Genomic DNA, 17,142 nt, shown 5'->3' on the forward strand with positions numbered 1-17,142 from the left:
AGTCATTTCTAAACGGGTGAGGGTTACCGATGCTTGTTTACTCACACCAACATTTCCAGCATCCAAAACAAGCATTATGGATCTTTTTATGTTAATTTAATCCAAAGAGCTAATATAGTTTCATTATAGAGTTATACTGAAATAACATATTTTGTTTTCAATGTTATGCACCTTTATTTACATAGGCTTACTTTACTTGGCAGCTTTACTGTTATTCTACTATTGTACAGCTTGAATGTGTGCTCATGTCTGATAACAGTATCAGAGCTTACTGGTTCATATCACTGTTAAGTAGCCAGAGAGGTAACTGGAGTTCGAAATGTATCCAGCTCAGTGGGTTCAATCTGTCCATAGTGGGTACACACAGAACATCCACCTCACCAATACACACACTCGCAAACAAAAGTATCAGATGACGGTCCCTGAATTATTGAGAGCCACCAAGCAGCAACCAGATTCTTCTACATCTTTGTCCTGAATATTAATGATCCGCAGATCCTAGACTTGGGGGGGCACAAGCCAGAGATTTGGGGAGAAAACATTGCTGACTTTTTAAATATACATTTATTTTGCCCGAAACACGAGAATCTCAGGTTAAACCTCACTAAATTTCGACAACCACTAAACAGCTAAATCGGGTGTCAGACGTAATCAGACGTAAACACAAAGCGCGGACCCGACGCTTTCTCACCCGACGGCAGGTACACGGACACGCCGTCGGGGCCGACAGCTCACTGATTCTGATGCGTCGGCGGGTCCGCGCTTTGTGTTTACGACTTTTTTGTGCTCGAGTCTGAAGCTGCAGGTTTCATCACTCTCCAACCAAAACTGATTGAACCAGCAGCCAAAGACGATCCAAACTGCGCTTCAGATTTCGCTTCACATAAACATCGTCACGAAGTCCCTCTGACTTTTGGTGTTTTGCTTCCACCACGATAAAATCACACTTCCTGCACCCCCTCCCCTCCCCCTTCAGTGTACTTCAAGAACATTTTCCCATCTAAAAATCTGTTTTCTGCATTATTGCTTGCTTAAATTTAACTGACTTCCGTGAAGAAAGTCTCATGTCTGCTGTTCAATACTAAAGAAATGTAAACTTTTTAAAATGATGCAAAATTGAAAAATGCTTAGCTGTGTTTCTAATCAAACCTTTGTAACGTTGCTCTGCTTCACTTCAGCAGCATCAGGTAATGTTTATATGTTGGTTCATGGTTTTCTTCCGTTTTTGTTCTACTGCAGAATATTTTCAAGGTTATCTGCTATAAAAAGCCAGGCCGGGAAAATCTCCTTCATCTCCTTCACAGGCATCTGCTGTGATGCTCACACCTCTGATAAAGTCTCGCAAGTGTCAGCTTTCTTTTTATAGATATAAAAATATGGATATGTACTGATAAATGATCAGAATTATAATGCTTCTGACTGTCTGAGGCAAAATTTCTCCGATTCAAATTGAATCGACTCGTGGATCAAATCAGAACCTTGTGAATCAGAGTCTAATTGATTCTAGAAATCAGTGACGATACAGCCCTAATGATAGCTCTGTATATGAAGGTGCATTCAGAACAACAGCTAATGTTATCACACTTTGTGTCATGTAAGAGCTTAAATTTTAAGATTTTAAAGCACAGTAACCTTTAGCATCTGTCAGCCGATACTAGTCAGGGCGTAAATCATATGGGTGCTTAGTGCCTATAATTTTACCATAATACAGAAACTTTCTGTTTGTCTGTGAACTCCTACTATACAGGAGTTGAACAACCGAAAATGGCGCACAGGTGCACTTCCAAGTCTTCTCATCTTTGCGTCAGTAGGCCCCTGAAGGTTCTTATCTAGATCAGATATTATGATGTCATTATGTTGCAACATGATAATATCACAATACACTAAAATTGTGTAGTCATTATGCACTTACAGCACCTTATAATAGCATTTAATTTCATGGCAATAACGTCTAATTTATGACCGCAAAACTTGCACGATGTGTTATGATGTTATAATATTGCCTATAAGAACCAACTAGCAATTTATTAAAATAATAGACATATACTTGCATATACACAGTATTACCCCTGTGCTTTTTTCTACTACCTTTGTCAACCTTGACTATTTGATTGGCAAGATATTCGTCAATCAAATAGTCACAAACTGATATTTGTTTGTGCTCACAAACATTTTTTATTCCTCTCACCAAGTGAGACATTGGTCAAAAAAAAAGCACGACCTGGGGCCGGATAATCGGAAGAAGATGGAGTAAGAAGAGTTAAAGATGAATCTGAGGGATAGATTATTTCCTAAATTAGATTTATAATATATTTCTTGTTATGATCATCATGTTTTCATATTATCCCTTCTTTTAACCATGATAGTTGTTTAGTGTACATCTGACACATACCACAAAATAAATAAATAAAAATATTTGTATTCTTTGTGTAACTGTTTTTCTTTTCTTATGGCAACAATAACTTTGAAAAAGAAAGCACATAAAAACATTAACCAGTATCAAGGACTGCTTTTACTTTCACTGTCAGTACAAAAATCTATTTCAGAAGAGTGAATACAAACAAAGCAAAAGATCATCATTTTGAATTCTGCCTTTGACTTTGTGTCAGTGGAGATCAGCACGTCGAAATTCAAGAACAACATGCTTGATAGGTGCTCGTCTTGTTGATGGACACTGGAGTTGTACGACTAGCTTATTGTTAAGAGTTGAAAGCTTTGGCACTGCAGCACTGACCCTGCTGCTGAGAAAAGGCATGAAGAGAACAGCAGAGTGAGAAAGTAATATCGTTAGGATTGTACTTTTCTGTAGCTGCCATTTAAATCTGTTCCAAATAACTGTTGCTCGCTATTATTTCTGTTGACACCAGTATTTACTGAATACTTCTTTAGTTACTGTCCCTGAAATACTATCAGATCCTGTCATCTTTGTGTCAGTAGTCCATGCTGTGTAGCTGACTCTTCCTGTCAGGTTTCCCCTGCAGGCCTGCAGAAAGCAGTGGAAGGTTCAGGTCTGCCACGCGACGCTGGAGAGACGAGCGCAACTGAATTGAGTTCCTCTTGGCTCCATTTATCCCTCCTGCTACTCGCTCTCCTCGTGCTGCAGACAGCTCTTTCCTCCTTCCCCTCTCCTGCCTGAGGTTCTTGAAGACCAGAGTATGTTGTCTTTGTGAGGGGAAAACAGGAGGTTTAGACCCGTTCACGAGGAGTCTCGGGGGCCCGGGTCGGGTCAGCCCTGCCCATGTCATCTTCCTTCCCCGCCCGTCTTTAAGCGCCACGTTGTTGAGGAGTGGGAGGGGGGAAGAGGGCGATGTCTGTGACGCCTCAACAGAACCCAAGTGGCCTCTGTCTGAGGAGTGTGTGGTGCGCGTGTCAGTGTCCAGGAGCGTCCTGGGAGACGTGCCGTTCTTCTCGGATGAATAAAACGTCTGCAGCTTCTCCAGTCGCTCATTGATGCTCAGGTGATGAGAATCTTCCTGGCGTCGGGTGCCTTTGAAGCAGTCTGACACGGGGTCTCCAGCACCATCTGACTGAGTAGTCCTGAGCAGGTGTGTATTTCGGACTGGTCTTGACGTGCTAGTATCTCTGATTGGCTCTGCAGGTAAGGGAACTTGGCAAGGGGCGGAGTCACAGAGTTGAGATGTGGAGTTTTTAGGAGGAGAAAGGTGGACGAGTTCCCTGTCTCCAAAAACAGTTACTAAAATACAACGAGATAAAAGTATAGTATAGTTGACATTGTATTATACTGTCACTGCATGCAGCATTTGTATTTAATGCCCTCCTCACCTTCTGCAAACAGTGTCTCTCGGGCATCTAAGGTCTCCTCATCAGTAGCCCTCTCCTCTGCAGACAGAGGTGCAGGGGAAGGAGAGGGGAGATGAGGGGGTAAGGACGGAGAGGCAGAGTGAGGAAGCTGGGGTAGAGAAGGAGAAGGTGACCGATTCTCGTCACCCTCTCTGTGCAGGTTCTCAGTCCTCTTTCTGCTGCTCTTAAATTCACTTGCCTGTTGGTTCCTCAGAGGCTTGCTCAGCTGCTTCAAGCTTTTTTCATTGGTTGGTTCATTCTGAAGGTTGATCAGTGATTGGTTGTCAGGATGATGAAAGAGGAATATAAAACCAACAATACATGTATGATACTAAAACACATTACCTGACACTAGTTTGTACCACAATGTTGCCTTAAACACTAAAAAAAATTAAAGCCAATGCAAAGAGCATTGCATTATTTAGGACATGGCTACTTTGATTGACAGGTGGTTGCTGCCTCTATCTTTCTGCCCGGTTTCAACTCTGCAGTTTTTGATTTTTGATTTTGATTGTACGCGTGTGTGGTTTGTGCCTTTCTGGAGTTTTTAGTGCAGTTATGTAACAGATATATAATTCGACTTGATGTGTTCATGTAGAACCAATCGTTGAAGAAGTCTGTGCAAAAGAGATGGTGAGAGAAAGGCTGCATTTTGTGTTTTAAGTAGCAATAATTAGCAGCTGTTTGTGTCTGTGGGGTTTACAGAAGCAGCTTGTTAAACAAGCTTGTTGGTGTTAGCAGATATGTTAGCATGTGATCCTCTAATGCTAATCACTTTAAGCATATTTGCACTGCACAAGACACTAAATAATGTGGATTGCACAACACTGGTCATTATATTCTTCATTTCCAGTTAATACTTGTACAGCTGCTGTTATTGTATATATATATATTTATATTTCTTCATACATTCTTATATAGTTCTATACTGTGTATTGTGTATTTTGTTGTACAGTTATTTTATTTTCAACTTTAATTTATATATTTGATCTTATTCTTTCCCAGTTAAATTTACCCTTCATTCTAATTTGTGTTGTACAGTTATTTCATTTTTAACTTTAATTTTTATATTTTATTTTATTCCTTCCTAGTTAAATTTACCCTTTTTAATTTTCATATTTATTTCCTATCTTATTCATAGCCCTTTCTTTTTTTCTTTAGGTCACGAGCAGTTGTCTAAGCATTTCACTGCATATCGTACTGTGTATGACTGTGTACGTGACAAATAAAATTTGAATTTGAATTTTGAATTTGAATTCTAGACTTTAGTACGGGTCCAAAAACCAGCTGGTAATGTCCGTGTTATATACAGTCTATGTGAATCAAATGAATGAGATGCATGGTCAGTTTTTCTGTGTGGGCTGTTTTTGACCTATATGTTCCTTTATTATGTACTGTAAGCACACATGAGTGGCCCAAATTCAGTTTATACTTAAAATGGATCAAAACTTTATCTGACTGTTGATTGAACCAATATGTCAGGGAGAGTAATAATAGTAGTGAGATGGGCGACCTCAGCATTACCTGTTGTGGAGTCTGGGATTCACTGTTATTCCTCTCTTTCCATGTATTCTTGCTGGGAAGACTCCAGTCGTTATTCTCTAGCTTCTGACAAATTAATCATTGTTGATGCCAAACCATGAATATATCACTTGTACTGATGGTTTTTTGTGTTTCATATTTTCAGGCCTTTGTGTGTATATCTGTGTGTTATAACGGGAATACCTTGCTGGCTTTGGCTCCTCTCTGACTCCTGTTGAGCCGGCTGAGCAGCAGGTGATAGGAGGCCGTGAGGGCCGAGGGTCGGTTGGTTGTGACCACGTGTATGATTTCAGAGAGGGAATATCCCAGTGTCTCTGTCATGTATTCTAGCACGGTCGAGTTGAGATCCTCTGAAGACAACCTGGAAAACAAGAGAAAGCTTTGGAAAAGGCTCACAAATGAGAAATAGAAGGAGGAAGAAGAAGTGGCTCTAACAGGCCTGTGTGGCAAAGAAAGACTTGGAGCTGAAGGATTTTTGGAGCAGGGCTGCAACGGCTCTCGCTCACAGACTGTGGCATCATTCCTGCGGATTTCGGAAAACGCATTATTTCCAGCAGGAGCCATACATGATTGCATTTCCATTCTGCGTAAAGTGATAAAAGCTTTTTAGTTGTGCTATAATACACAAAGCTGTTACACTGCTGACCACAAAAATGTTCATTTTGTTCTCAGACACGCAGTGATTTCCCTCTTGGTTCTTTTACCCACACTGTAATGTTTGCTGCAGAACTTTCCCTGAGGAGAGGCTTTGTGTCCTCCTTTTCTCTCATGGAACAGATGCACATTCTTATGTTACAGTATAATAACGGTATAAATCATTTCAATCGTTACAAGAAGGGTTCCACTTTTTGCAAACACATTACCATTGTCTTTTGTGTATATTGATGAATTGGATGTGCACCACATGCGTTAAGGTGTGTTTGTACCTGTTTTTATGAGAGAGAGTGTGCAGAGCTTTTTTGGAATAGCCCTCATTTATCCATCTCTCCTCCATGGCAGCTCTAACGCTGGGTCTCTTTGCTGGGTCGGGCTCCAGGAGAGACAACACAAATGACACAGCACCTGCAAAGATGAATCTTTTTAAAACAGGCGATTTCTATATTTGGTTGAGTTTAAATTTTTATTGCCCATTTTCAGAAAGCCGAAGAAATTTACAAGCATTTTCTAACTTCCCATTAATGCATCAGACAGACAGATAGATAGATAGATAGATAGATAGATAGATAGATAGATAGATAGATAGATAGATAGATAGATTTGTCCAGTATATCCACTCTCCTTACTCTGAAAATGTCCAGTAGATCAATAGTGGATCAATGAACTGAACTAAAAGAGCTGTTAAAGGAAGGTCATGGGTAGATTCTCATGAAGGAGGTGATAACTGTTAAAATGTCCTTTTTTCTGCTTTGTGGTCAAGAGAAAAGAGCAGCATTAGACATAGAAATGAGAGGACCTGTGTAGCCAGTGTGCATCAGCTGGTCGTTAATCACAGGCAGGATTGTGGTTACTGTTTGATAAACATCTCATCACAGATGAGCCCAGGGCTGAGAACCATCTTTTCCACTGCTGTTGCAACCTTATAAGTGATACATACTTAGAGTACTGACGACTTAATCTGCTCGCTCTTTGTGACTTGTGAAACTGTATCAGACAGCGAGGAGAGAGGCAGGGTTTCCCTTCAGGAGAACCAATTCAGCCTGTCAGCCTGTGACAGAGAGCTGTTCTGTGGCAGCCAAGCATGGATGATAGTTTGAGTCCAGATGGGGATTCCAGATACGTTTCACAGTGTAAAAGAGCAGATGGGTTGAAGCGGGATGGCTGCCACATTCAAAGACACATCAGCCAAGACTGCTCTGTTCACTTTACTGCTATCAGTTCGCTTTTGGTTCAGAGCCAGAGCGCCTGTCTCAGCCAGGGACAACTCAATTTGTTTGTAACAGATCAAAGGAAGACACACGATTGATGAATTTTAATCAGTGAACCTGTGGAATCGTCATTCCTCCAGACAACAAACACATAAACTGGCAAACTGGTACAGATGAAAGAAAAAAATATACTTAAGATGAAAGTAGAGAAGCCTAGAAAGAAAATCCTAGAAAGCAAAGATATATAATTTAAAGGATATCACAGAAACAAGCCAGACAAGCACGTAAGCTAAGAAACGGGCCAGACTTCACCAAATCATGAAGTTCATGAATTACCATGGCTGAAGAGAAAAAGAATCGGTATCATGCATAATTTAAAAACTCTAGAAGCACACAGCCCCATTAGGAGGCAGAATAAAGTCTAAAAGTTAATGTGAATGTCTCAGATGCCCGCCCATGGCAGCGGTACAGCCACTAATCTGATCTTGTCACAGTTTCAGAGCCTCGGAGCTGTGCTGGTTTTCCCCACAGTAACAGGAGCTATGTTTGTTTGCGGTGACATGGCGCCATGACTGAGCGTAATGATGGGACTATGTGTAAGAGAGAGACCAAAATAAAGTAGAGAGAAACAGGACACTGAGGCTGCTGTGGACTTGGCAGAGGACAAGTGGTAGAGGTAAGCAGTTTGTAAAACGTTTCTTTCCTCCGATTTATTATGCTACGACACGTCTAAAGGCAAAAACACGACTTCCATAAAGGTTTAATAAGTATCATCATGTAGACTTGTTTTTATATTGGTTTCAGAATGAATAAACACTTTCAGCTACATCAGCTCATAATATAATCTGGCATTTCTTTGGTATGTCCAAGTCTACTCACTTATTCTCATTCGCTTCATTCTCCAAGACTCGACTTCAGAGCTACACTTAACCCAGTGGCTTTTTACTAGTATAAGCTCAATAATCATGGCAGAGGTTCACCAATCTGCAAAAAACTGTCTGCAAATTGGGAAACAGTTTCAAAACAATTTCACTAGAAACTGAAGATTTTGAATTCCTCATCATTGGCAGTAAATGTCATCATCAAAAGATTCAGCAAATCTGGAGGAATCTCTGTGCGCTCAGTTGAAATCCTGGATCTCTGATATTATGGATGTCAATCATTGCCTGTGGGATTGGGCATGATCAAAGCTGAAAGATATATACGCAGGTTTAAGAGCATCCAGATGACATCGTTTTCACGAAAAAAAACCTTGCATATTTCAGCCAGACAACACTAAACTACATACTGCATCTATGCCAACAACATGGCTTCGTAGTAAGAGCCCGGGCGCTGAACTGACCTGTCTGCAATCCAGGTGAAAATATTTAGCACATTATGAAATCTAAAATATGGCAAAGAAGACCCAGGACTGCTCAGAGCCTACAATCCTATTTCAGTCATGAATGAGGCAACTTTCTTCTCCTGAAAGTCCAACAGCAGCTCTCCTCAGTTCCCAGACATTTATGTAGTTAAAAGACGAGGGGGTGCTAACCAGCGGTAAACATAACCCCGTCCCATTTTTTTCTGTCCTATTGTGAATAAAGTTTTGGTTTATGAGATTTTCAAATGATTGCATTCTGTTTAAATACGGTAATGATAGAAGCTTTGTTTCGGTCACTCTGATCGGTACCTTTGCTGATGTCACCGGGGATGCTGCTGATCTCCCCGTTGACCATCTTCTGGTGCAGCTGTTTGATGTTGAACGGCTCAACAGTGAAGGGCAGGGTTCCTGTCAGCATTGCAAACATGCTCACGCCTCTGTAGATACACACAACGGGAAAATGTGAGGAGGCGGTCGACACATTTACATGAAAAATACTGAGAAAATCATTACATAATCGGTTACAACACTATAGAAAAATGTGTTCAATATCCAGGCAGAGAGTTTCTCTGATAGACACACTGAGACTTTCTCACTTACACAGACCACACATCCACTTTGGGTCCATACTTCCTGTGAGCGAGGAGCTCCGGGGCGGCGTAGGCTGGACTTCCGCACTGGGTGCTGAGGAGCTCCAGAGATAAAGAGTCAGTCTTCAGGGTGTTACTCAGGCCAAAGTCTGTGGGAGAAATCATCATCTTACAGCAAAGTTCTTTTCAGAAATGTTAGACAGCTAAAACAGTTTAGCGTAAATAATTGAAATCAGTATGTTAGTGACGAAACTACAACATACCCACAATCTTTATATTGTTGTGTTCATCCAGAAGGAAGTTTTCGATCTTTAAATCTCTGAAAATAGGGGAGAAGGAAAATAAGAGACAAATCGGTTAGGTCTCAAAGGAAGAATGTGGTTCATAGTAGCATTTTTATAAGGCTCTGTCCTTAATCCTACAGGAATTTCTAGTTATTTTTCTCCACACAGCGCTGATGAGTGTTCTGGGGCAATTTACTTGACAGACATCATGGTGGTTGCTCAGAACTCCAACACTAAGCTTTTTCTGGGTATTTATAGATGACCAGATGAGATGGGATCAGACTGGACCCACAGAAGCAAAAGGAATAACCCAAACGCTAAATTTGGGTTTGGGTAGAGCTCAAGCTTTTGGAAAAAATCCTCAAAAAGAGAGTTTTTGTCAGAATAATCTCCTCTGGTGATTATGTTTTAGAAAAGAAGCTAATCGCCCAAACTTAAAAACCTGCACTCGATTTTCAAATCAATTCACGTCACCTTTTTCTGACTTATCTCTTATTCTTTACCAAAATACCATATCGCTGTTCACCTGAAAAAGTTGCTTCATTCCCCTGAAAGTACCCCAGCCTCACCACCAACCACACTGAATGCACTAAAACTACCAAGCTAAATGAAAATCTGCGGTCAGGAGCGAGAGAGCCCCTATAAACTACAGCCTGGGAATCCGCCATGCTCCTTTCATCTGCCTTCATCTAACCAAAAATCCAGAAAACCCTGCTCACACAACCCGAGACAAGTTCAAAGAGAGGCGGAGGAAGAAAGAGAGAAAAAAGAGCAAGAGAGAGCGAGAGCAGACATTGTCATAAAGGAGAAAATGTATGCGGTGAACCTATTGAACGTGGGTGGCAGGAGGTGCGTTTAAGTGCAAAATTTCCATTTATTTCCAGTTTAATCATCTCTGTGTGGCATTGTGGTGCAGTGTGTGTGTGTGCGCGCGCGCGTGAGCGAGTGCGTGCGTGTAGGTGAGCGCGTGGGTGTGTGTGACAGAAAGAGGTGCCATTGAAGGGTTGAGAGCGACGTCGTTGAGGGACTTCATTAGAGAGGAAGTCCATGATGTTGTGATGATGTGTGAATCATGGCGCCGGCGCAGGATGATGAGGTCATTGCCTGGTAATCACATTCCCACCTTCAGAGGAGCCAAGGTCTTAAACCAAAGCGCAGAGCTGTGCATAATGTGTGCGGCTGTTTTGCAAGTGTGTGTGTGAGAGACTATTGAGTCTCTAACACCTACACGTACTTAAATACCACTAAAATAAAACTCTCATCTCCCACACTGCGCTGTGCCCAGCACTTCCTCCTCTGTAGGCTGTTAATGTCCTGCAAACTTCTTTCTGCGTGTGTATGCATGCTTTTTCAAGATGTGTGTATGAATCATAAAGCTTTGAACCATATAAACAACTTTTTGTTTTGATCCGTTTTTTAATTCTCTCTCTTTTTTTCCACCTTTTTAAAAATAAATGTCTTTGACCAAGAATATTTTCAACAAGAATATTTTCTTAGTAATTTTCGATTGGTAGGATTTTCTACTCGCCTATCAAACATGCTTTAGGAGATCACATGTCAAAGGCCATCTGAGATTCAAATTTGGCACTAAATTCTAAATGTACTCAAAAGTGATCGGATCAGGTTTGGGGGTCACTGTGGCCTCACAGCTGGTTGCCCAAAAGCTTTCTTTTCTTTTCTTTCTATGATTCTGAGCTTTAGTTGGAGTCGGGCACAAAACCAGGTATGAGTTAAAATGTTAAAGTGGACTTACTACAGTAATTTCCGCCCCCTTTATTTTATTGGCGGGCTCTACTAGAGCAGCTTTGCATGATTCACAGTTTAAAATAATCCATATTTATTCTATAATGGGTCTTTATACAGCCCCATCAGTTCACTGTCCACCTGACACAGGCCATTTTATCTCCTTTGAAACCAACTTTCCTCTGACTGGCTCTCCCTCATCAACAAATATTTAACACCACTTGCAGGCAGCTGCCATCCTTAAAGTGGCTTCGGTGTGACAAGACACTGATTAAACGGTCATAAGATAGCATCAGTCTGCTATCAGGTGACTGAGTGATTACATCCAATCTGTGATAAATCTGTGAACATTGCAAACCTGTTGCCATCTACACAGAAATTCAAATTCCAGCCAGAAACTCAGTAATCTGAAAGGGAAGTTCAGAATTTCCTCCACAAGTAGATACACAGTTGCTGCAGGACTGTGATTTAAATGCTAAATGAGGTACATGTACAGCAACCTTGCTTTTATTGGGAGTAGAGCACAGAGTAGAATACAACCAGCTGGCAACCAGATGATCTGAGTTCCCTAATGTAAAGAGCAGACAGGCAAGTTATTGGGAACATATTGGGAATTGTCTGCATTAATAAATTAGGCAACAGCTATTTGCAAACCTGTGCCAACCTATCTGAGAGTGACTGCAGTCACTCCAAGTTAGACAATTCTTTAGAGACAGGTTGCCTCCCAGCAGGTGACCTGTGCAGTCGCTGTGCGATCAACACTGGTTGCAACCAGTTTGTTGTTGGAACTGCTTGCAACTGGTTGTAGAATGTGAAAACATTTTGTGCAATCATTTTCCTAATCACAGGGAGGTTCCTGTTCCATGGTTTGCATATATATTTATATAGCAGGTGACCTGGACCTACTGTGTTCACAGTCAGAGTGAGAGAAGGAGATTTTTCATTATTTGATCACCAGCTAAGCTATTGATTGTTCATCATCATCATCATTTTCATTAGTATCATCATCATTACATCATCGGTTGCATTTTAGTATAAAGAGATACCATTTGCAGCATGTTTAGAAGCTCTAAATAGCATCTGTTGTATTGCTTTGACATCAGTTTTACTCGGTGAGAGACTTAAAGCCGATTGTAGTAATATAACAATTTGACAACTGTTCAAAAAGCATTTGATCTTTTCTCTATGCAAATGAGTGAACTGTGAACGATGCAATGGAGTAAATCCACCTATTTACTATGAAGACTAGATAAAGACATGGAGCAGAGTTAGAAGCCTTCTAAAACTGTAGATGAGATCTGCCTCGAAGGCATACATGCTCCTCCTGTGTGTGTGTGTGTGTGTGTGTGTGTGTGTGTGTGTGTGTGTGTGTGTGTGTGTGTGTGTGTGTGTGTGTAGCGACCTGTGCACGATGCCGTGTTTGTGCAGGTGTTCCACAGCAGAGAGGATCTGTCGGGTGTAGCGCCGCACCTCGCGCTCCTCCAGCCTCTTCCTCTCACAGATCCTGTCCATCAGGTCTCCTCCAGCACAGAGCTCCATAACCATGTAGTAACTGTTCTCAGTCTCCAGAGTCTGACGCACAGGATTATTCATATGTGGTTCACAGCAGATATAAAATAACCTTTCAATTACTGTCTGCAATCAACATCTACCACTGAGATAGAAATATGTCTCTGGATTCATGTATGTGTATTTCTGATGATGTTAATGGTTGATGGGTGAATATGTACTTGTTGTTGTTGTTGTTGTGATTTTTTATTTTCATGTCTTTACCTCCAGCAGAACTACAATATGAGGGTGTCGCACCATCTGATGAATGCGAGGCTCCCTCTTCATGTTCTTCTGTACATAGGAGTCCTGTCGTGCTTTTTTTTTGTCTATCACCTTAATGGCTACCTGAGAACAAACATGCACACATGCACATTCTTTTGTTTTGTTGTTTTTGCCAGAAATCAACAGAAATTTACACAAAGACACTTTGCTTTATATAGAAAATAGATTAAAATGTTCACAGGTGACTGTAAGAAAACCTGATATTTATTATGACCAACATGTAACACACTTAAGTTGAAATTTCAGAGGCTTATTTTAAGGAAGTAGGGTGCGTAGGTCTGTCACTTTTTGTGTCTGCATTTTCTCCACTCATCCAGAGGTTTGAGCCAACGGCCTATAGTCATGAACCCTTCAAAAGCTCAGGATACGGACTGCTCTGAACGCTCGAGTTTAGATTTTTGCCACTTAGTATGATGCCAGAGAGAGAATATCCTTAATATGGTGATCTCAGGAACTGGCTGTGAGCACTGCAGCTCCACCCACCTGCTGTTCAGTATAAGAAGCAGCCAAACAGAAAAGAATTGGCCTAAAGGGAGAATGAAGGGAAAGCTACACGTAGACTCAGTGTAAGATTAATAAGGATTATTGTAAACTGTGACTCATATAAAACATCTTTAATAGGGTGAAACAACAACACTGAGTTGGAAATGAGAAAAAATATTTAAATATTTGGTAACAACAGCATTTGTGCTCGGTACAACTATTTTTCCTCAGAATAACGATCGTGGCAAACAAGGACATTTTCATTTAAAATGGACTAAAACTGAATATCAAAATTAAAATGAAATAAAATAACACCCTCCTCCCCCCAAAAATAAAAAACACAACTAAGTGAAACAATATCCTGCACTCTTTCTTTTTATAAAAAAGGAAAACTTTTGAAAGTGAACTAAAAAGAAAATTTGAAAACGAAACAACCAAAATAGTCTGCAAAGACAAACAAAGTAAATGTTTTATTTATTAAAAAATGACGCATCTTGGCATCTTGGACACGTAGCACCGTTGGTTTAAATAGCAGTTAAGATCAAAAGGGCTCATTTTATTACCAAATCTGTTTCTTACTGCATGCGCGACTTTCTGTGTCATAAACATGTAACATTTTTGGCTTAGGTCAACAAAACATTTCCAGAGAAATCCAAAGGCCCCCAGCAGTGGATGCTTGCAGGTTTACAGTTTTCACCTTAACACAGTGTCTACCTGCAGAGGGTAAACTGGGTTAAGAGGAACAACAACCCCCCAGATGAGTTTGGCCATCGCTAAGGCAACCAGGTCAGGTACATTGCCAGGGTCAGCGACTCGGTGACCGGTGAAAGTTACACTTATGGATACACACAAACACATTAATGAAACACATGCACAGTCTCGCCTGCACAGTGAGTGCAGATGGATTGCCATATCACCAAAAATAGATGTGGCTGACACAGAGTACTTACAAACATGCAAATTCATGTTTTTTGTTAATCTGAAAGAGCGCCGATTCTAACATCAGTCTGCACTTTTTAAAGGAACCAACGACAGACATATTGCACAGAAACAGATGCATTTCAGACCTCTTAAATCTGCTGAGCAAATGTTGTCTTGTAAAACCCCTCATAGTCATGAAATAAGCAGTTATGGATGAATCTGACTGAGTTCTGTGCACATAACAAGAATAATAACAGACTACTACGTTCTTTAAACCCAAGAGTGTATAATTATCAGTTACAAGGCACTAGTTGTAAGCATGTAATCATAATCTTGTATGTGTGTGATCTTTTTCTTTGCCAGTGTGCCACCCCACCAGTCAGTGACATGTCACTTCATGTCTGCTCTCTAATTGTCAAATTGGAGAGAAAGCACTGACCTTTTCCCCTGTGCTGATATGCAGCCCCTCCATCACTTTGGCAAATGAGCCCTTGTTGATCATTTTCCCCACCAGGTAGGATCCAACCCGTTTGGAGTGGGGGAAGCTTCGCAGCAGCTCCCTGGGGACCTTCAGGGAGGGCAGAGGCAGCCTCTGCCGGCCCAGCCCAGAGGCTTCCCACTGGGACACCCCGCGCTCCCCTACGCCCCCTCCCTCGGCAACCATGTCCAGAGCAGGCTTCACCGCAGCAGCTGGCATCCCGGACAAGGCCCGGGCCCCATGTGGCCTCCCCTTGCGCTCACAATCGAATCCAAAAACAGGACAGTCCTTACAGAACGGACATGCTAACACACAAATGCACACAAACAGACACACAATGCTGGAGTTTAACCACAGCAGGCTAAACTGAAGTAAAACTCAAATCCTTAATCAGCAAGAGGCGTCTTCAAATGCAGATTTCTGTTATCCACTCTCGGGTGAGCATATCCTTTTGTTCCAACTGTCTGATGTACGACTCCTCTTTTCTTCTTTATTTATTTTGCCTTTTAACAAGTGCAAATGCCTCAAAGTGTCATTCAGCTGTTCACCCGGCTCCTCTCTTGTTCTCTCACTCTGCCTGTCCCTGCCCGATAGTGGATGATTAACCGTTGTGTTCTTAGGTCAGCTCCAGTGATGAGGAAGACATTCTACACCTAAATTACCCCCCCTCCTGCACACACGGATACTCGCAGTTACACAGTAACCGTTTAAAATGATCTTAGTTAGCGTTCTTGATCGGCTCTTTTTCTACTTCAGTCCATTTCGGTTTCACTTCAGACACATAGAAAAATTTGTGTTAACTGTACAAAAAGGTCAGGGGATTGATTGTAAGTGTTTAAATTAGTAATAAGTGTTGGAAGCCTAAAGCTTCATTATTAGCTGAAAATTCAGCTGATGATCCAGAATTTGTTTTAATTTGTTTCCACAAGTTCTTTCATGGATTGTAAAGATCTGGAGAAACTGTTCTGATGCTAAAAGTTAAATGAGAAGACACTCTTTGTGTGTAAACATGCTAAATACAAAGCTAGAGCACGAATTTAGAAAGCCTTAGAAGTGCTACAAGGTAGATTAGCTAGAGCTATGCTAGCTTTCTCTCTTGGTCTCGCTCTTTAGGCTCTAGGCTCTGCTAAGCTTATCAAAGCTATGTTAATATCAAATAATATAAGACATGAAAAATCAGTCATCTTATTAAGGCGACTGCCCCTCCCTGAGCCTGGTTCTGCTGGAGTTTTCTTCCGATTAAAAGGAAGTTTTTCCTTCCCACTGTCGCCAAAGTGTTTGCTCATAGGGGGTCAAATGATTGTTGGGGTTTCCTCTGTTTTCTCTGTATTGTTGTAGGGCTTTTATCTTACAATATAAAGCACCTTGAGGCGACTGCTGTTGTGATTTGGTGCAATATAAATAAAACTGAATTGAATTGAATTAAAGCCAAGAATCAAACTAACCTAGTTCCCCAAAATATCCAGCAACATGTGTCAACATACTTGTCACATACAGTAGTTGATACATTAGTGAATTCAATTCAGTTCAATTTTATTTATACAGCACCAAGTCACAACAACAGTCACCTGAAGGAGCTTTATATTGTAAGGTAGAACCTACAATAATACATACAGAGAAAAACCTAACAATCATCTGACCCCCTATGAGCAGCACTTTGGCAACAGTGGGAAGGGAAAGCTCCTTTTTAACAGGAAGAAACCTCCAGCAGAACCAGTCTCAGGGAGGGGCGGGGCCATCTGCTGCGACAGGTTGGGGTGAGAGAAGGAAGACGGGATAAAGACATGCTGTGGAAGAGAGACAGAGATTAATAACAAGTATGATTCAATGCAGAGAGGTCTGTTAACACATAGTGAGTGAGAAAGGTGACTGAAAAAGAAATACTCAATGCATCATGGGAATCCCCCAATTCATTTTGGCTAATTAGAGAGAGCAAGTTAACAATGCGAAAACATCCCCTGTCAATCATAACTGTTAATATCAGTACTGACTTCTTACAGGAAATCTGTGCTAAAGCTACACTGTAGACATGCTCTATCTGCAAACCTCTCTGACACCCTGCGCCATAACCCGACGTGCACCCACCTGGAAATGCAACCACTCATCACTAAAAGCATAGCCAGCAACTGCTGTGATTGGCCTGTTTTTGAATTTATCAGTGAGAAATAACAATCATTGCCTCAATGTAAGGACTCACAGATACAGTTGGAGGGGTCTGCTGAAGTCGAATCAGAATGCA

The 17,142-nt window shown here is 41.2% G+C and overlaps 1 protein-coding gene across 2 annotated transcripts; it reads right to left on the reverse strand.

Moving 5' to 3' along the window:
- Positions 1–2,494: 2,494 nt before the first annotated feature.
- On the reverse strand, positions 2,495–16,083 carry LOC120725324 (hormonally up-regulated neu tumor-associated kinase homolog). Of its 2 annotated transcripts, none has more exons than XM_040018142.1 (11): positions 14,865–16,083; positions 12,962–13,084; positions 12,591–12,760; positions 9,425–9,480; positions 9,172–9,310; positions 8,881–9,008; positions 6,270–6,405; positions 5,527–5,704; positions 5,326–5,406; positions 3,784–4,060; positions 2,495–3,694 (listed from the first exon to the last, which is right to left on the reverse strand). In XM_040018142.1, the coding sequence occupies exons 1-11, from the start codon at positions 15,120–15,122 to the stop codon at positions 2,931–2,933; spliced, it is 2,310 nt and encodes a 769-aa protein (XP_039874076.1). In that variant the 5' UTR covers positions 15,123–16,083; the 3' UTR covers positions 2,495–2,930. The 2 variants fall into 2 exon arrangements, with proteins under 2 accessions (XP_039874076.1, XP_039874075.1); XM_040018141.1 differs by having other exon boundaries at positions 5,326–5,409; positions 14,865–16,080.
- Between the last annotated feature and the right edge of the window lie 1,059 nt (positions 16,084–17,142).

This window comes from Simochromis diagramma, unplaced genomic scaffold (assembly GCF_900408965.1).
Source record: "Simochromis diagramma unplaced genomic scaffold, fSimDia1.1 OVJJ01000802.1, whole genome shotgun sequence".
In the NCBI taxonomy this organism is placed as follows: domain Eukaryota; kingdom Metazoa; phylum Chordata; class Actinopteri; order Cichliformes; family Cichlidae; genus Simochromis; species Simochromis diagramma.